The sequence below is a fragment of the Pan troglodytes genome, chromosome 3 (genome assembly GCF_028858775.2).
Source record: "Pan troglodytes isolate AG18354 chromosome 3, NHGRI_mPanTro3-v2.0_pri, whole genome shotgun sequence".
Lineage (NCBI taxonomy): Eukaryota > Metazoa > Chordata > Mammalia > Primates > Hominidae > Pan > Pan troglodytes.
Genome location: NC_072401.2, coordinates 7139063 through 7160707, shown reverse-complemented (window position 1 = coordinate 7160707; position 21645 = coordinate 7139063). Strand labels below are relative to the sequence as shown.

The following is a 21645-nucleotide window of genomic DNA, read 5'->3' as shown; positions in this document are numbered from 1 at the left end:
CAACCACATAAGCCTAGCTACCTCCTGACCCACATGAAGAGGCTCTGGTCAACAATCCCAGCTGAGTCCAGCCCTCCAGCACACCTGCCAAGATGACAGACATGTCAGTAAAGCTATCTTGGGCCTTCCAGCTCAGCCTGTCTGTCAGCTGAGTACCAATGAGTGACTTTGGGTGAATCACCCAATTGAGCCCTGCCCAAATTCCTTACTTACAGATTCTGTCATATGATCGTGTTGTTGTTGTTTTAATGCTACTAAGTTTTGGGGCAGTTTCTTAGGCAACAACACTCTTACCACAAATAAAAGTATTTCTTTTGTGCTAAACAACTCTCTTTTAAACTCAAGAGAACCACCCCTACCCCTCCCATTATAACTTTTACAGTGAACAACTCCAGGTTCATTCTATCTATATGTACCATCAAAAGATTTTTACTTTAGTTTCTTAAAATTTATTATTTTTTTAACCTGGTCATCATGTCACAAAAAATAAGAGTAATTGCCACTGGAATTTGTCAGTCTTAAAGAACACCTTTTCAAGGGACCCAATTGTGTCAAAGGTAATAATTACATCCAGAAATATTATAGTGACCATGTTTGCTGAATGCATAATTAGGATATATGGCAGGGCTAAATATTTCAAATTGAGATTGTTAGGGTAAATGTTGGAAATACTGTATCAGCAGCTTATCTTTGCCTCTAACAAATGCATTAGCCTACCTGCTAGAAGAGGAGTAGTTAATAGGAAAATAACTATTTGAAGGAAATATTTGTATGAATAGCAACAATAATAGCAATAGTTGTCAATATTTACTGAGCACTTACTTTGTGTCTAGTATTCCTCTAACGATATTATCAGTACATAAAATGATGCCTGGCACCTATATGGTCAATAAATGAATCTCCTTTAATCCTCAGTAACGATATTAGATATGCACATAATTTGTACAATTTATAAATGAAAAGACAGCTGTAGTGCCAGCTACTTGGAAGGCTGAGACAGGAGGACCCTTGAGCCCAAGAATTCGAGGCTCAGTGAGCTCTGAGAAACACTGCACTCCAGCCTGGGCGAAAGCAAGACCCTATCTCTAAAATAATAATAATAATAATAATAATAATAATAATAGAAATGAAGAGTCAGGCACAGAGATGTTAACTTGTCCAAGTCAGTGGTCTAAGTTGGAAAGTAAAGAAGGTGGGGTTAGAACCCAGGTCTTCAGACTCCAAGGCCTATGTTCTTAACAATGTGATACTGACTTACAGTAAGCGGGGGAAATCTCAAAAGGGAAAGAGAGAACAGGAGACTGCAGGTCTGAAAGTCACTTGGGATAAAAATCAAGGTGGTATTAAAGGAACTTTTGGTCTGGGTCAGTGGTACAAGTTTTTTCACCCTATAATCCTTCTGATATCTCCTGCTTAATTCTTCATGAATTATCCAGTGATGTATATGCTATTTCATACCTACTACCCAGAATGGTTTTTGTCACTATGGGAGTCAAAGTGAATACTGGCATGTATATACTCTTCCATCAGTAGCATGAACACTTTCTTCTTCTTCTTTTTTTTTTTTTGAGATGGCGTCTCACTCTGTTGCCTAGGCTGGAGTGCAGTGACACAATCATGGCTCACTGCAGCCTCGACCTCCCTGGCCTCAGGTGATCCTCCAACCTCAGCCTCCCGAGCAGCTGAGACTACAGGCACACACCACCATGCCTGACTAATTTTTGTATTATTTGTAGAGACAGGGTTTCTCCATGTTGCCCAGGCTAGTTTCAAACTCCTGGGCTCAAGTAATAGCATGGAATAATTCTTAGGAAGTTTTCAGGGATAGGGAAGGTTCTAGAAAGATACTCCTGGCTTTCTTTCTGGAGCTCTGAAATGCTGATTTGAAATAAGAGAATAAAAATAGGAAGTGTTGTTTAAATGCAAATAACAATGCTTGTGATGTAGAAGGTTATTTAATTAAAGTCTGTTGAATGTTTGTTGAAATACAGTGTATGCAGTGACACACACGAGGAGCGCTTTATGGTCAGACTTTTATAGTTCCTATTGTTAAAGATTCTAATAAACTGTAACAGGAAACACCGCAGATGCTAGCTTTTCAAGAAGCGTAATGCTGAACGGGACACGCTACAGGAGTATGTTACAAATAGGCTGAAGGAGCAAATAAGGTTTGTTGAATGAAGAAGGGATGAGTCTCGCCTAGCACTCAGGACTGGGATTATTATTATACAACCTATGGGCAAATACAGATAATGTAATAATCCAGTTACATTTCTAGAAGGATGGACTCTGAGCTAGTAGATACAATTTGATTAGGGGATTTAAAACAAGCAACAGTAACTTCTCTGCAGGGCAGGCCCCAGTGTGTGATTATGGGGTCTACACCCACTCCTAGCATGCTTCCCTCCTACACACAAGTCACAGACCTGAGAAAGAAGCACGTGGCTATCCATTTGTCTAATACGTATCTGAGCCTCTTGTATATTCCAGGAACTGTTTTAACGGCTGGGAATCCAACAGAAAACATAGCAGAAAAGGTCCCCAACTCTGGCTGGGCGTGGTGGTTCGCTTCTGTAATCCCAGCACTTTGGGAGGCCAAGGCAGGCGGATCACTTGAGGTCAGGAGCTCGAGACCAGCCTGGCCCACATGGTGAAACCCCATCTCTACTAAAAATACAAAAATTAGCCAGATGTGGTGGTGGGCGCCTGTAATGCCAGCTACTCGGGTGGCTGAGGCAGGAGAATTGCTTGAACCCGGGAGGTGGAGGTTGCAGTGAGCCAAGATCACGCCACTACACTCCAGCCTAGGCAACACAGCAAGAGTCCCTCTCCAAAAAAAAAAAAGGCCCCAACTTCATGAATTACATATGCCAGTAGGGGAGACATAATTAAATCACAAGTAATCATATAATTTCAGGTAATAAAAAATGTCATGAAGAAAAATAAATTAGGTAAGAGGGCTGAGAATGGGAGGCTTCTATTTTAAATACAGTGGGTCAGGGAAAGACTGAGGATAAGACAAAACATATATCAAAACCAAACTATGCCATTAAACAAATAAATACTCTCTTTTAAAAAGTAATTGGTGGCAGCACAACTCTCTTGCCTAGATTAACTAGAAAAGCCAGTAACGACATAAAGACAAACCAAACCTACATCACCTGCTCCAGGGCATCAGAGCCCTGCTGAGGTGCCAGGCATGGAGAAGACAGTGAGTGCCAAGGGAAAGGTAGGTGTGGGCATAGGGCACTGACATCTGCAGCTGCTTCCTTCCTGGGGAAATATGCTGACCTAGGCCCGGGACAAGAGGCTGAGAAAAAGGTGGCCCTTTGAAGAGGCAAAGAAAGCAGCAGAACTTGGAGTAAACTCTTAGGGCCAGAGGGAGAACACCTGAGATACAGATGCCAGGGTCCAAGCAAGAGGAAGGGGTTGGAAGCAGAGGGCACTCTGCTGGCGTCCCCTCTGAGCATGTGAGGAACTCTAAAGCTGTGTGGGACACGAGGGGGGCTTCTGGGTTGCCAGTAATCTTCCATTTCTGTGTGTGGCTATAGTTACAGGGATATGATCTTTGTGAAAATTCATCAAGTTGTACATTTTTCTGTATGCATTTTATGCCTCAATAAAAAGTTTAGGGAAAAAAACCTCTTATTCTTGTACAGAATCCATGGTTGTTCTCTATATGGAACAGTTAGTAAAGTTCTGGGAGTCCTAAGATCTAAAAAAAGAAATCTAACCATCCAACAACACCTAAAGCCATCACTCAGATGGAGGGGCCATCATGAAAGGATACTTTTGGAGGTGGTCTGCAAAGAAAAAACTTCTAGAAAAAGACAACAAAATCGGCCAGGTGTGGTGGCTCACGCCTGTAATCCCAGCGCTTTGGGAGGCCGAGGCGGGCGGATCACAAGGTCAAGAGTTCGAGACCAGCCTGACCAACATAGTGAAACCCCCGTCTCCACTAAAAATACAAAAATTAGCTGGGCGTAGTGGCGCGCACCTGTAATCCCAGCTACTTGGGAGGCTGGGGCAGGAGAATCGCTTGAACCTGGGAGGTGGAGGTTGCAGTGAGCCGAGGTCGCACCACTGCATTCCAGCCTGGGTGACAGGGCGAGACTCCGTCTCAAAAAAATAATAAATAAATAAATAAATAAATTTTAAAAAACAAAAAATAAAAAAAAGAGAAAGAAAGCACTACTTTGTACAAAGGTAGTTAGACAGGACTTTTTTGGGGTGGTTCAGCACCCTACTTACTCATTCCATATTTCCCTTGGAGAATCATCCTCTCCAATTCTTAGTCCTTGTGGTTCCAGGTGCTTGTACCCTAGCCACCCAAGTCTTGTCACTGCAGTGATCAGGTCAGGAACAGTTCCATAGCAAAGCTGACCTATTAGGATGAGAAGCCTGCTCTTTCTGCTGGACACACATACACAAAAAAGGGTATAAGTCTGAGCTTACAGCGGGCAGGGTAGGGGTGAAGCTTGAGAATAAAGAAAACAGGCCGGGCATGGCAGCTCACACCTGTAATCCCAGCACTTTGGGAGGCCAAGGTGGGTGGATCACTTGAGGCCAGGAGTTTGAGACCAGCCTGGCCAACATGGTGAAACCCTGTGTCTACTAATATAAAAATTACCCAGGCGTGGTAATGCACGCCTGCAATCTAGCTACTCAGGAGCCTAAGGCAGGAGAATCACTTGAACCCAGGAGGCAGAGGCTGCAGTGAGCTGAGATCGCCCCTGCACTCTAGCCTGGGCAACACAGTGAGTGCTCCACCTCAAAAAAAAAAAAAAAAAAAAAAAAGACAACAGAGAAGGCAAGCTAAAAGACGGGGCACTGATTTTACTGTAGGCCCTGGATCAAGTTGCCACTGGGGTCAGCCCTAATTCCCAGATATTTCAAGTTTTTTAAACCAGTAAATGCTCCAAAATTTACTAGCTGTGTGGCCTTGGGCAAGCTATTTAACCACTGTCAGTATCTCCACCTATGAAATACAAATAATAACAGGATGGTGTAAGGAAGATTAAATGAGTTACTGTGAATGGAAAATAAGTGCCTTCAACAGTAGCTGGCACACAGCACATGATACACATGTGTTTGCTTTTACTATTACTTCTCTTTAAGCCAGATTGAGCTGGGTTTTCTGTTATCATCACAGACTCCTAATAAGAATAATAAACAAAGAATGCATTATGCTGAGAACATCAATGTATAACAAGAAAAGTTTTAATAAACTCTCAATGGTAGTTTAATTAGCTATAAAGGAAACGAAAGCATATTTGGGGTTATAAGAACAATACTGAAACACACCCTCATCTGCTAGTGCATCCCTTCCCACCTGTGACAGATCATGGGGAGACCTACTGTCAACTATCAATCTAGCACAACTTCTGGGCAGGAAAAGTTAACTCCCATTTTAAGTTATAATGTTACTGAAGTTCTCCTTTTAGTCGTTTTTGAGTAAGACTGTAAAATGTTTTAAACTAATGTAACAAATGTGTTGTAAGATGTACAGGATCTAAGCTTAATGCTCCAGGTCACCAGTCAATGCACATTGCCATGCCATTCACTTTCAGGCTGTGGGAGCTTAATACTTACTTTCGAGGTTTGGCTTGCAGACTGAATAAGGCAATCCTTACATATTATTAAGTGGCTGGTGCTGCATCTTACATGCTGTGATGTTCCTTATGTGACCAGGCTACTGATTTTTAAAAGATGGAAGGCACTGTGGTAAAATGTCAACTACTAAATGTAGAGGGGATCACTGAGTTAGGAAAATCACCACTTTTCAACCACCCAACTAATAACTGATTCAGGCAAGGAACATCAATGGATGGTAAAAGTATCAAAGTCTCCCTGCACAGATCGCTTATTCATTACAAGGAGAAACCTGGCAGACACCATCTGAACCATGATAAACCAAGTCAGCGTCTCCAAGAATGATAAAGACTGTCATCACTGGCCCTCTGATGTGATATGCAGAAAAAAAGAAAACATCATTATGCAATGCTACTACCATAAACGCACAAGCCAACTCTAAATACGAGGAAATATCCGAAAAACCCAAATTAAGGGATGTTTTGCAAAACTGGCCTGGACTCTCCAAAAGCATCAATGTCATGAGATGCCAGGGAAAAACAAGGAATTATTACAGATGAAAGGAGATTAAGGAGATGTGGCCATTAAAGTCGATGTATAATCTCAAACTAGATACTAGATGAGGGAGAAAACTGCAATGAGAAACAATATCGGGACAGGTGACAAAAACTGAATATTGACTGTATATCTGACAATAAAGTTTTATCAATGCTAATTTTCCTGAATTTTGTAATTGTAATATGACTAAGGGAAAGTCTTTGATCTTAAAAAGTACATGCTAGTTTACTCAGAGAGGTCAGCATGAAGAGAAGACAGAAATAAAGCAAAAGTAGAAGATGAAGAAAAGTGGGCTAAAGGGTACAAACATACACGTAAACAAAGAGTCACTTCTAGTATTCAACAGTATGGTAGGGAGACTACAGCTAACAATATTTATTGTATATTTCAAAATAGCTAGAAAAGAATTGGACTATTTCCAACACAAAGAAAAGATAAATGTTTAAGGAGATAGGTAACTCAAATACCCTGATTTGATCATAACATCTTATATTCATGTATCAAAATATCATAATACCCACAAATATGTACAACTATTATATATCAATAGAAGAAAGCAAATGTGTGAAAATACTAACAATTGATGACTGAAGAAAACATGAGAGCTCTCTGTACTATCCTAGCTGTTAGTGAGGTCTGAAATTATTTCATTTTAAAAAGTTAAATTTATTTATTTTTTAAGAGACAGGGTCTCGCTGTGTTTCCCAGGCTGGAGTGCAGCGTCATGATCGCTGCTCACTGCAGCCTCCACCCCCCAGGCTCAAGCGATCCTCCTACCTCAGCTTCCCAAGTTGCTGGGACTACAGGTAAACCCCACTGCATCCAGATAATTTTTTTTAAGAGATGGGGTCTCACTATGTTGCCCAGGCTGGTTAAACTTTTTTTAAAAAGATTAATATATGATTTCTGCCCATAAGGATGTTATAACCTACTGAGAAACAGAATACATTCCAGTAACGATAATGAAAAGCTTTACAGTAAAATATTACCAAGTTTGGTAGAAGACATTGCTTTCATCAGAAATTATCAGACAAGGTTTCAGAGACAGAGGTGACCTACGCTTTGAAAGATGGGTGAGAAAAGCAGTTTATATAAAATAAAAGTGATATGTAGTGATTTCCTGATTATCTTAGAATATACTTCCCAGACAGAGTAATCATGACAAAAAAAAAAAGGAAGAAGAAACATTTATGGAAATAAAACTACTGGCACAGTGACGGTATCTCCATATTACAAGGCAGTGGTTCTCTGGAACTACATTGTAACCAGCCCACCACCACAAATGTGTTTATAACCCTGCCCAAATTAGAGGTTTATAGATGATTCAGCCTTAAACAAGACTAGGATCTGATCAGCTTTACTTCCTTATCATCCTGCACAACTGAGACCAGACTGATGCATAAAATCTGTTTTAGAACTCAAGAGCACTGCGTGTTTGCTTTAGCCTAAAACAGAGAAGTGATGGGTCTTCAAACTGGCTGCTCATGGCTAGACTAACTCAAGGACTAAGGGGTGAGCGAAGATGTGAGGAAATGAACACCCAGGAGTACAGTGGTTTGGCCTCCACTCGAGGGGCTGCATTATCACAGGCATGAGCCAGAGATCAGGAAAGGTGGCACACATCTTCACCCAGGTCTGTCAGCCTTGCTGTTAGCTGGAGTTCTGAATGACAGAAGCTAAGGCCCCTTCCACTCTCCTTACTCTTGCTAGAAGAGAACCATCCTTGTCTTCTGCATCCTCTCTGCCTGGGGAAACCGTAAGCACATCCTCCCTTTGAGTCAGGCATCTGGCTTTTGCCACCTTTAACAAAGGACTGTAACTTCACGGAAAAGCAATGCAGGGGATAAAGGATTCTCAAGTCATGTCTTACTAAAACAGGTATCATTTAAAATTTGACCTTCTTCATTGGCGTGGGACTTGGCACACATGGCTGTTACTTTGGACCAAGTAGAAAAGTATTTTAGGGCCTTTTATTTCCCTACGCATTCTCCTTGTAACTCCAGACATGTTATGTTTTCCCTAACCTTTATCTGTCCTGTGTCCTGAGGAACGAACCGGAACTCTGGAGGGAGGATCAAACACAGCTGCAGATACTGACAGTTCATCTTATCTCTGACCACAACCCCCTAGAGTTAGTAAAGAAACCAGAGGATTCACAAGTCTGATCAGAGATGTTATTACTATAATCTTATTAACATCTGGCCTGTTTTATCCTATATGTCCTGTAGCACCCAGCACATACTTTGTGCTAGTAAATTTATTGGTGTTGATTAAATATTGTAGACTGATAATAGCTGACATACAACTCTTAAGAAATGAGAAGTTCAAGTCCTACTAAAAAACTATTCTTTCCAGCCTAGGCAACAGAAAGAGACATAGTTTTTTAAAAATTAGCTGGGTGGGGTGCCACACACATGTGGTTCCAGCTACTCAGGAGACAGAGGCAGGAAGATCGCTTGAGCCCAGGAGGTTAAGACTGCAGTGAGCTATGATCACACCACTGCACTCCAGCCTGGGCAAAAGAGCAAGACCCTGTCTCAAAAAAAAAAAAAAAAAAATCATTCCCTATGAGTACATGCTTACAATAAAGTACATAATTTTTGAATGATGAGAAATATTTTCCTCATTTCTGGAAATTAAAGTCCTTCTATGTTTGTAGATTTAACGTCTTGCCTGTAAAGGAGCATATTTGACATTTACCAGAAAGATGATAACAGAGCTCTGGTAAGGAAATTATACAAAATACTGACCACCAAAATAACACATTTGCTGATTATTAGGTTATAAGCTAATCCCTTCAAAACCTTACTTGACTTAATGCCAGCCAAGGCAGCAAGCAACCTGGAAGCAAGAAAAATGCCGCTGTGTCCAGCTAGACATGATGAGAAACCCCTCTCATCAAACATGCTCTGCACAACTGAGGTATAAAACATGTTAAGCTGGCTGGAAAGAGTAGCTCCCATCTGTAATGCCAGCACTTTGGGAGGCTGAGGTGGGAGGGCTGCTTGAGCCCAGGAGTTCAAGGCTTCAGTGAGCTATGATCATACCACTGCACTCCAGCCTGGGTGACAGAGCAAGACCCTGTCTCAAAAAAAGTTAAGCATCTTGGTGAAATCCTCTGTATGTGTTATTTATAGGACTTTGAAGTTTTTTTGTGTGGTCTGGAGGGGCAAAGCCAGTATCTCCTGACAATGAAACCCTTCCTGCTCTCAGCGTGGGTAACGATGGTTTAAAACAGCAACAAAAACTGCCCACAAAATACCCCCTTCTTTTTACTGTCTATAAAAACCAAAAGATTTTATGTGAAATTTGTAGACAGAAGTCACCCAGAGCCCATTTATTTAGTACTGATGACTCTGGTTCCCTCTGGCAGGCCTCACTTTCAGTAGCTCCTCTTAAGAATGAGACTGAGGTTAACATTTTTTTCAAGAACCTGTATTTGGTTTCTCTTGCTTTCTCTTTCTCTCTCTCTCGTGTATGCGTGCGAGCGAGAGACAGGGTCTTGCTCTGTTGCCAAGGCTGCAGTGCAATGGCGCAATCATGGCTGACTGCAGCCTCGACTTTCTGGGCTGAAGTCATCCTCCCACCTCAGCCTCCTGAGTAGCTACGGACTACAGGCACATGCTACCATGCCTGGCTAATTTTTTAATACTTTTTGTAAAGACTGGGTTCTATGTTGCCAAGGCTGGTCTCAAACTCCCAGTTTAAAGGGATCCTCCCGCCTCGGCCTCCCAAAGTGTTGGGACTGTAAGTGTGAACCACCACACCCAGCCCAATTTCTCACTATAAACTCAGCAGCAAAGTCAAATAAAATGTGTAATGACCAACTTGCAAGGTGACACACCCTGACTTATAGCAAAATTGTGTGCTTTACTCAACTTTAAGTCTACTGATTTGTCATACATACTGACTAATAAGCAGTTAAACATCATTCTTGCAGATAAAATACAATATTAAATTTGGATGGCAAGAAGTATAATAGACGCAATGTTTAAATATCTATTCATAATGTGTGAGTTTTCTAAATAGTAGAAATCAACATTCCAGAGCACTGCTACTCAAAGGCAGCAGGTCACCAAACTATGACCAGTCCATGACAAGATCTGGAGTCTATGCCAAAACGTAACCAACAGTGAGAAAGTCTAACTATGGAGAAAATAACTGCACTTAACAGGGTGCTCGATGACACAGGCTGATTGACACTCCAAGGCAATCTTACCATCTGGTCACTGACAGGTTAAATGTTTGCGCACACACACGAATAGCTCAGTTTTCAAGTATAAAAGTGCTTGCTTAAGAGGAATGTATACATACAGATACAATCAGTTTTCACGAAACACTTAACATATGTAAATACCTGTTCCTGCAGGTCGTAGTCATAGCTGTCATGCAGCAGAAGACTGAGGACATACCGAGTGTAAATCATGGCATCAATGCCACATTTCTCGAGCTCTTGTCCCAGCCAGGTCTGAACTGGACCCAAAGCATGAAGCAGAGACATTTCAGAAACAGACACAGGGCCTGGATAAGAACTTGAGGAGCTTCCAGATGGCAAACCATCCACAACAACTGTACAGATAGGGTACATGAATTTAGGTTGCCGACATCCTTAAAATGTGAAGCATTTTCTGCAGGTGATATTCTGTTGGTATCTGGAGGGGATTTTCACTCCAGTAAAAAGTAGAGATGCTTGACATGTAGGATAAGCATTGATTTTTGCTGGTAGTCAGCCACCTAAAACAGACTTTCCCTCTTCAGGCATGACTAATGAATCAACATCCTGATAGCAACATACATGTAGATGTGATTTTCTACTTTAATTTCACATTGAGGCCAAATGGAAGTCTCCGGCAGAACCTACAAAAACGAGAGAGGAAAAAAAGTATGCATTATATATAAATAATAAATTATTGACCTTTTGAGGAAAAAAAAATCAAATAAACTGTCCCTCTTTATTAAAATATTTTTGGTATCTTAGAACACTGATTTTTCCCCCCATCATCTTTGATATTTTAAACTTCTAAAATGAATCCAGGCACTGTGGTACCTTCCCGTGTACCAGCAAGTTGGAAGGCTGAAGCGGGAAGACTGCCTGAACCCAGGAGTTCGAGGCTGTCCTGCACCATGACTGTACCTATGAATAACCCCTGCGCTCCAGTGTGGGGAACATATTGAGACATTGTCTTTATAAATAAATTTTTAAAAAAACTTAAAACAACATTGTGAACTTTTAAAAAGCTTAGTATCATTTAAAATAAATGAAAATTCAGGAGTTGATGCTCTGCTTCTGCTCAATTATACCAATTTTTTTTTTTTTGCTATCTCAAGAGATTGGACTAGTAAAATTTTGTTTCTGTAATGCTGAAAAACAACTAATAAATCACTAGTTCATATCTAAGTATAACGGAAATAAGTAGATGAAGAGTAATTTCATTGAAACATGGGTAAAAAAATTAGTTCTTTATGTTTTATATAAGTAATCAATTACTTTGTAGGGCTCGAAACTTTAGGACTGGTCATCTCTGATTTCATACAAATAAAGGTGGAGTACCAATCTGTTTTACAACCAGGCTATACTGTTACAACTATTGAAACTTGTCTTCTTGCTGGAGAGGATGTGGAGAAATAGGAACACTTTTTACACTGTTGGTGGGACTGTAAACTAGTTCAACCATTGTGGAAGTCAGTGTGGCAATTCCTCAGGGATCTAGAACTAGAAATACCATTTGACCCAGCCATCCCATTACTGGGTATATACCCAAAGGACTATAAATCATGCTGCTATAAAGACACATGCACACGTATGTTTATTGCGGCATTATTCACAACAGCAAAGACTTGGAACCAACCCAAATGTCCAACAATGATAGACTGGATTAAGAAAATGGGGCACATATACACCATGGAATACTATGCAGCCATAAAAAATGATGAGTTCATGTCCTTTGTAGGGACATGGATGAAATTGGAAATCATCATTCTCAGTAAACTATCGCAAGAACGAAAAACCAAACACCGCATATTCTCACTCATAGGTGGGAACTGAACAATGAGAACACATGGACACAGGAAGGGGAACATCACACTCTGGGGACTGTTGTGGGGTGGGGGGAGGTGGGAGGGATAGCATTGGGAGATATACCTAATGCTAGATGACGAGTTAGTGGGTGCAGCGCACCAGCATGGCACATGTACACATATGTAATTAACCTGCACACTGTGCACATGTACCCTAAAACTTAAAGTATAATAATAATAAATTTAAAAAAAAAGAAACTTGTCTTCTTATATACCTAGGTTGAATTTCTTAGTTTTTATGACAGATGACACACTTTCAGTTTAATGGCTTCCCCCCAAATTAACATACTTTCAATAAGTGAAAGTAATCTAACAATGGCTTTATTAAATCATAATATTCTTTATATTAGAGTTCTGGTTAATTTACAAACCACTAGAAAATGAAAACTAATGTAATGAAAGGTAAACCTCCTAAACTCAACTTTTGCATGAATTTTAACAGATAATAAGAGGGCTACCAAAAATTACTTTCAAAGTATTGTTAATAAATGTTAGTAAAAGCATCAAGTCAGAAAGACAAATACCATTACCCAAAGATTTAAGACTGAGTTTCTTGCATTTATCTATCACTATGTAGTAAATTTTACACACATTAAATATAAAGACAACAGTTTTAAGTTCACCACAGGACTAAGTTACTAAATTAATGTGTCACTAATACATGTTTTGCTACTTTTAAAATCCTCTCTACTATATTATCTTTTCTGAATTATGACAACTAGATAAACTAAAGCCAAGATTTTCTGTAGCTTTCACCAGCTGAACTTTTCCAATTGACTTTCAAAACATTTTCCATAATTCATTTAACATTTGGATCTCAGGATGCCAGAGAGATTGTCAATTAAATAACACACTCAATTCTGGAGATGTGCAAGAAATATGAAGAAAACGACCCCTAGAACACTATAATAAAATTACTCAAACTTGTCATAAACAGAAAAATTTTAAAGCACTCAGAGAAAAAAGAAACATTAAATATAGCAAACAAAAGATAAGTATGACCTCAGTTTTCTTGTTGGAAACAATGCAAGTGAGCAGATAATGGAGCAAAAACTTTAAAGTACTAAAAGAAAAAAAAACTGTCAACCTAGAATTCTATACTCATTGAAAGTGTCTTTCAAAAAGATACTTGCACACTCGTATTTATAGCAGCACAATTTGCTATTGCAAAAATATGGTACCAGCCCAAATGCCCATCAATCAATGAGGGGATAAAGAAATTGTGGTATATGTATACACATATATACACACACACACACATATATACATGTATATATATATACACATACACGTATATACACGTATCTATATACACGTATATATAGATACGTGTATATACGTGTATATATGTGTGTATATATATACACCATGGACTACTACTCAGCCACAAAAAGGAACGAAGTAATGGCATTTGCAGTGACCCTGATGGAACTAGAGACCATTATTCTAAGTGAAGTAATATAGGAATAGAAAACCAAACACTGTATGTTTTCACTCACAAGCGGGAGCTAAGCTATGAGGATGCAAAGGCATAAGAATGATACCAGTGGACTTTGGGAACTCAGGGGGAAAGGGTGGGAGACGGGTAAGAGATAAAAAGACTACAAACTGGGTAGAGTGTATGCTGCTCAGGTGATGGGTGCACCAAAATCTCAGAAATCACCACTAAAGGACTTACTCATGTAACCATCACCTGTTCCCCAAAAACCTATGGAAATAAAAAATAAAAATAAAAAGCAAAAAGCTAAAAACTAAAAACTTTCAAAATGAAAGTGAAACAAATGCTTTCTCTGATATGCAAAAACTGAAGGAATTTATCGCCAGCAAATGCTATGGATTTAAATATCACCTCCAAGCCTCATGTTGAAATTTAACTGCCATTGTGATGGTATTAAGAGGTAAGACCTTTAAGAGGTGATTAGGTCATGAGGGCTCCAACTTCATATCACAGGAGTGGGCTCCTGATAAAAGGATAAGTTCAGCCCCATTTCTGTCTCAAGCACTCTCGCCTCCTCTTACCCTCCCCATCATGTGATGCTTTCTGCCATGGCATGACCCTCACTACATGCCAATGCCATGCTTTTGGACTTCCCAGCCTCCAGGAACTGTGAGCCAAATAAACTATTCTTTATAAATACCTAATCTGTGTCATTCTGTTATAGCAACAGAAAACAGAGTAAGACAGAACAAAATGTGGATCCATTCAAGGGAACAAAGAGCACCAGAAATAACAACGTTTGTCTTATTATTTAAATATCTTTAAAAGACAATTGCTTAAACAAAAATAATACAAAACATTGTAGAGCTTTTATTTAATAACATACATACAAGTAAAACATAAGCCAACAGTAGGATAAAGGCCAGGAGTGGAGAAATGTAAGAATACTATTATTAAGTTCTTGTATGAAAATGGTTTATCATTTGAAGACAAATTCTAATAACATAGCTGTTAATAATAATGAATGTAAATGACCTAAACACATCAATTAAAAGGCAGAGATACACTGAATTTTAAAACAGCAAGACCTAATTATATGCTGCCTATTAAAAAAAAAAACCCTCCACTTAATTTTTTCCACAGAATTCAAGTTTATATTCCTGAATGTCAATCTGGTAGATGTAGCCTAAACATGCCAGCTTTTCCCCAAACTTCTCTACCTGCTCTACCCAAGTAAGATGTGGCGTCTTTTTTCTTTTTAACTTTTATTTTAGATTCAGGGGGTACATATGCAAGTTTGTTACCTGGGTATGTTGCATGATGCTGAGGTTTGGGGTATGAATTATTCCATTGCCCAGGTACTGAGTACAGTACCCAACAGTTAGTTTTTTCAACACCTACTGCCTCCCTCCCTCATCACTATAGCAGTCTTCAGTGTTTAGTGCTGTCACCTTTACATCCACAAGTAACTGATGTTTAACTCCCACTTCTAAGTGAGAACACACAGTATTTTATTTTCTGTTTCTACGTTAATTCACTTAGGATATTATCCTCCAGCTGCATCCACGTTGCTGCAAAGGACATGATTTCATTCTTTTTTTTAATGGCTGCATAGTATTCCATGGTATATATGTACCACATTTTATTTATGCAATCCACTGTTGATGGGCACCTAGGTTGATTCCATATCTTTGCTAGTGTGAATAGTGCCGTGATGAACATATGAGTACATGTGTCTTTTTGGTAGAATAATTTCTTTTCTGTGATGTAGCCAGTAATGGGATTGCTGGGTCAAATGGTAGTTCTGTTTTAAGTTCTTTGAGAAATCTCCAAACTGCTTTCCACAGTGGCTGAACTAATTTAGATTCCCACCAACAGTGCATGAGTGTTCCCTTTTCTCTGCAGCCTCATTAGCATCTGTTTTTTAACTTCTAATGACAGCCATTCTGACTGTTGTGAGATGTTAACTCATTGTGGTTTTGATTTGCATTTCTCTGATGATCAGCGATGTGGAACTTTTTTTCTACATTTGTTGGCTGCTTGTATGTCTTCTTTTGAAAATTGTCTGTTCATGTCTTTTGCCCACCTTTTAGTGGGGTTTTTTTTTTCTTGTTGAATTGTTTAAGTTTCCAATAGATTCTGGATATTGGACCTGTGTCAGATGCATAGTTTGCAAATATTTTCTCCTATTCTGTAGGTGGTCTGTATATGAAATGGTGTATCTATTAATACTGTACACCGTTTACTCTATTGATAATTTCTTTTGCTGTACATAAGCTCTTTAGCTTAATTAGATCTCATTTGTCAATGTTCGTTTTTGTTGCAATTGCTTTTGAGGACTTAGTCACAAATTCTTTCCTAAGGCCAGAATGGTGTTTCCAAGTTTTTTTCCTAGGATTTTTATAGTTTGAGGTCTTACATTTAAGTATCTATAATCCATGTTGGGTCAATTTTTATATATGCTGAAAGGTAGGGGTCCATTTTCATTCCTCTGCATATGGCTAGTAAGCTATTCCAGGACCATTTATTGAATAGGGAGTCCTTTTCCTGTTGCTTATTTTTGTCAACTTTGTTGAAGATTCGATGGCTACAGGTGTACACCTTTATTTCTGGGTTCTCTATTCCGTTCCATTGGTCTACACATCTATTTTTGTACCAGTACCATGCTGTTTTGGTTACTGTAGCCTTACAGTATAGTTTGAAGTCAGGTAACACAAAACAACTAGTTTTGTTCTTTTTGCTTTGGATTGCTTCGGCTACTCTGGCTGTTTTTTGGTTCCACATGAATTTTGGAATAGTTTTTTTTTTTTTTCCAGTTCTGTGAAAAATGATATTAGTAGTTTGATGGGAACAGTGTTGAATATGTAGACTGCTTTGGGCTGTATGGCCATTGTAATGATATCAATTCTTCCAGTCCATGAACATGAAATATTTTTCCATTAGTTTGTGTTATCCATGATTTTATCATCCTTCTTGCAGAGATCTTTCACCTCCTTCGTTAGATGTACTCCTAGGTAGTGTGTGTGTGTGTGTGTCTATTGTAAATGGGAGTGTTCTCTCTTGAAGGAATCACTGAACTACTGCCAGTCCACGGAGCGTATTCTTTTTTTTTTTTTTGAGACGGAGTCTTGCTCTGTTGCCCAGGCTCAAGTGCAGTGGTGTGACTTTGGCTCACTGCAACCTCCGCCTCCTGGGTTCTAAAAATTCTCTGCCTCGGCCTCCCGAGTAGCTGGGATTACAGATGCCCACCACCATGCCCAGCTAATTTTTGTATTTTTAGTAGAGACGGGGTTTCACCATCTTGGCCAGGCTGGTCTTGAACTCCTGACCTCGTGATCCACCAGCCTCGGCCTCCCAAAGTGCTACAATTACAGGCGTGAGCCACTTCGCCCAGCCCGGGAATGCATTCTTGATTTGGTTCTTGGTTTGAATGTTATAGGTGTATAAAATCCACTTTAAATATAAAGACACAAATAGGTTAAAAGTAAAAGGAGAGAAAAAATATTACACTAACATTAATAAAAAAGCTAGAGTGTCTACATCAGTTTCTAACAAAAGTAGATTGTGGTGCAAAAAATACTAACAGAGATAAAGAAGGTCAATTCATAATGATAAAGGGATAGATGTATCAAAAGGCCATACCAGTCCTTTATATTATACATCTAACAGCATACTTGCAAAACATATGAAACAAAAATTGGTAGAACTGCAAAAATAAATAAACAAGTCCACAATTACACTAGATCTCAAAACCTCTTTGTCAGTCACTGCAAGAAGAAATACACAAAAAAACCAGTAAGGATATAGAGAGAACAACATTATTAACCAACTTGACCTAAGATAAACTGTATCTCTGGCCACAGAAAAGGTGCAATAAGCTTAAAAGAATTCAATCATACATGCATGTTCTCTGACCACATGGAATTATAACTGGTAACATAAAGATGTCTGGAAAAGCTTCCAAATATTTGAGAACTAGAAACATATTTCTAAACAATAGGGGAGGCCAGGCACGGTGGCTCACGCCTGTAATCCCAGCACTTTGGGAGGCCGAGGCAGGCGGATCACGAGGTCAGGAGATCGAGACCGTCCTGGCTAACACGGTGAAACCCCGTCTACTAAAAATACAAAAAAATTAGCTGGGCATGGTGGCGGGCGCCTGTAGTCCCAGCTGCTTGGGAGGCTGAGGTAAAAGAATCACTTGAACCTGGGAGGAGGAGGCAGCTGCAGCGAGTCGAGATCATGCCACTGCACTCCAGCCTGGGCGACAGAGTGAGACTCTGTCTCACAAAAAAAAAAAAAAAAAGTGGGGGAAGAAGAAATTGGAGAAATTAGGAAGTACTATATTTTGAACTGAATGTAAATGAAAACACAACCTATCAATATTTTTAGGATGCCACAAAAGCAGTCCTGAGAAAGAAATGTAGAGCACTGTCTATATTAGAAAAGGTCTTAAATCAATGATCTCAGTTTTCACCTTAAGAAACTAGACAAAGAAGAGCAAACGAAGCCTAAACTAAGCAGAAAAAAGATCAGAGCAGAAACCAATGAAATAGAAAGCAGAAAAACAATAAAACCAAAAACACGTTCTTTAACCTCTAGCCAGACTGATCAGGAAAGAGAGAAGACATAGATTACCAGTATCAGGAATGAGAGAGGTGAGATCACTACAGATTCTATAGGTATAAAAATGAGAATAAGGCATATTAGAAAAACTTTATACCAATAAATTCAATAACTTAAATGAAATGGAAAAATTCCTTGAAAGATACAAACTACCAAAGCCTACTCAAGAAGAAACAGAATGAATAGTCCTATATCTATAAAGGGAATTGAATTTATAGTTTAAAATTCACAAAGAAATTGCTAGGCCCATATAGTTTCAAAGGTGAATTCTACCAAATATTTAAGAAAAGCATAATTCCAATTCTATACAAACTTTCCCAATACTTCTCAAATCATGTTATGAAGACAGCATTAAACTGATACCAAAAGCCAATAAAGATATTACAAGAAACAGGCTGAGCGCGGTGGCTCACGCCTGTAATCCCAGCACTTTGGGAGGCCGAGGCGGGTGGATCACGAGGTCAGGAGATCGAGACCATCCTGGCTAACACGGTGAAACCCTGTCTCTACTAAAATACAAAAAAATTAGCCAGGCGTGGTGGCAGGCGCCTGTAGTCCCAGCTACTCGGGAGGCTGAGGCAGGAGAATGGCGTGAACCCGGGAGGTAGAGCTTGCAGTGAGCCGAGATCACGCCACTGCACTCGAGCCTGGGCAACAGAGCGAGGCTCCGTCTCAAAAAAAAAAAAAAAAAGACATTATAAGAAACAAAGAAGACCAATATGCCTCATGAGTACAGATGCAAAAATTTTACACAAATTTTCAGGTAATTTAATCCAGTAATATATACATCAAACCCAGAGGATACAAGGATATCAGAAGAATGCTGTTCTACACAATTGCCTACCACAGAACCTCCAAAATATTCGTTTCACTGTACAACTCAAAGGCCTTGAAAATTGACACCATGAAAGATTGTATTCACTGTAAAGACTGATATATTGTTTTAGTTTTATTATGTTTACTTTAAAATGTGATCTCAAGCCAACCATAAGATTCTTTTTGTTGTCGACAGAGAGTTCACATTTATTTAGCCAAGTGAAAGGATTCAAGGAAGTGAGACAAAATCAGCATACGAAGGCAAAATAAAGCAAAGCATATTGAACTCCCACATGATCTCAAAGCTGGATAAAACCTTTGCTTGCATTATTATCCTTAAGAGAACCGTTCTTACAACTTGTCCAAAATCTGATTGCATGTAATTTTAAAATAACTGGTTATATCTATAGTCATGAGTGATTAAAATCTACACAGTACAGACTGCAGAGGACCAAGGAAAAGAAAGAAAAAGAAAGTAAAGGCTGACAAGTAGCTTCAGACTACTCTACATCCATCTATGCAGTACTTTTCAGTGGATAGTAATAACTGGGGTTTTTAGACAGAAGCACCAACCATACGATGGCTTCTTCCTGTACCATAATGACAGATCTAAATGTTCTTGAAGCTAAAGAGTATTCATTCTCCTTGCTTTAACTCAAACTGTTAGCAGATGACCCATGTACAGAATACCGGGCACTAAGCTTTCTCTACCTAAGCAGCAAGCCTTTGGTAGAGGGGTAAACATTTGACCAAATTAGAGACTATTTCTAGTTGTGAACTGAAAGGAGACTCCTAGGTATGTTGGTTCACGAATTATCTGTTTAATTAAAACTTACTTCACGTATGATCCACCATGGTGAAACTTACCTCTAATGGTCACAGCACTGAGGGTCAGTGTTGGTTTTGACAAGCACAGGCAAAAACCCATGTTTATTCACCTGGCATGATGAGGAACACAACTGGCAAACACTCAAATTTCAAACTGTCTATCTGCCTTTACACTCATTCCAAACATGGAATTTAGTCAATACGAAGTTAAATTTTAGTTTAAATTCTATAAAAAAGTTTTAAAGAAAAAGCACCACTATATATCAAGTTTTTTTTTTTTTAACGTTCCCTTCCCTCTTCAGAGGCTTGTGCCAAGAGAAAAGGACCTTCAAATCATCTTATCTTTCTCTCATGCAAAATTAGCCCAAATCATCCTAATTCATGTGTATTCCCACATGAATACACTTATTTTAAAATTTGTCTTTTTTACTTTAAAGTTTAAATCGTTTCTATTAAAAATGTAAAAACAATATAGATAGTTCCCATAAAAGTTTATATATCATTTGAGTTATCTTTAATTCACGGAGGTAGGATGGCGAGTGGAAAGTACACTAGTTCAGCAATCATAGTATCTTAGGTTTTTGCACACAGTCCCACCTCTGCCACTTAATAGCTGGCTTTTGTGCCCACAACTTCCCAGGGTCATTGTTTTCTCATCTGTAAAACAGAATAATGTATACTGACTCTTCCTACCTTTCAACCTCTCACAAGACTGTTGCATGGGAAAATGAAAAGTCTATCTGTGTATTTTGGGGTATCTGCATTTCTCCAAATAGCATACAAATTGAAGGTATTGTTAAAGACTACCACACTCAAATTGTTTTTATATGCTTAGTATTACAGGTTCTGTTACTAATAGGATTATATGAAGAACAGTAATTATTTAAAATATGTTAGCCTTTTAGAACAAAATACTCAATTTCTTTACTATCCTTAAAAAAAAAAACAACCAACTATGAGATCGTCTTCATTTATAATAATCTAGTTCTAGTCCTATCAGGGCCTTTCCTCTTTCAGGTAACATTGCAGTTCTCTACAACAAAGTTCTAATATGACAGTGCAAAGAACCCAAGGTGGTTAAGTGCAAAGGAGGAGGAATATGGAAATACAACAACCTCTCTTTGCTGTCCAGTTTTCTACTTGTTTTAGAACACAGACATCTGCAGAGCAATCTCCACACATTTAAACTATGTTATCCCCAAGCAGTCCAGAGAGCTCAGCACATACATATACTTGCAGCTGTACGCCTAGTACACAACTGCAAGCCCTTTTAAAGACCTTAGGATTAAAAATAGCCTTGGTCCAATGAAAATTATCCCCCAAAGACTGGAACAACTCTATGCAGGCTCTGGGGTCAATATTAACATTGCTCTGTGCTGCCCGGCAGTGACAGTGTGATGGAGTAAGGCGAGAACAGACGTCAAGCCAGGCTCACTCCTATGGCAGCCCCCAGGAAACCCTGCACTAAGTTTAAATACATGCCACTTCGGGTCTCCAGGAGTCAGAGCCCTGGGCATGAGAGTTTATAACCAGCCCAGGGACTAAACTAAATTTTTAAATAAAAGTATTTAATTATTTATCTAGTCTACATCTTTTCAGGGTGATATAATAAACCCCAAATGGTTTGTCCATTAAGGGGGAGAAAAAAACAACAGACCTGGCCAGGCGCGGTGGCTCACGCCTGTAATCCCAGCACTTTGGGAGGCTGA

General features: G+C 39.2%; 1 protein-coding gene across 9 annotated transcripts in view; it reads right to left on the bottom strand.

Annotated features, from left to right (window-relative positions):
- The window catches only part of KIAA0232, a 100561-nt gene that overhangs the window by 47887 nt on the left and 31029 nt on the right, over positions 1 to 21645 (bottom strand). For all 9 annotated transcript variants that reach the window (XM_016951268.4, XM_016951266.4, XM_016951269.4 and 6 more), the window contains one exon: positions 10508 to 11007. In XM_016951268.4, the coding sequence (XP_016806757.1) occupies positions 10508 to 10738 (231 nt within the window). In that variant the 5' untranslated portion in view covers positions 10739 to 11007. The remainder of the gene's footprint in view (positions 1 to 10507; positions 11008 to 21645) is intronic.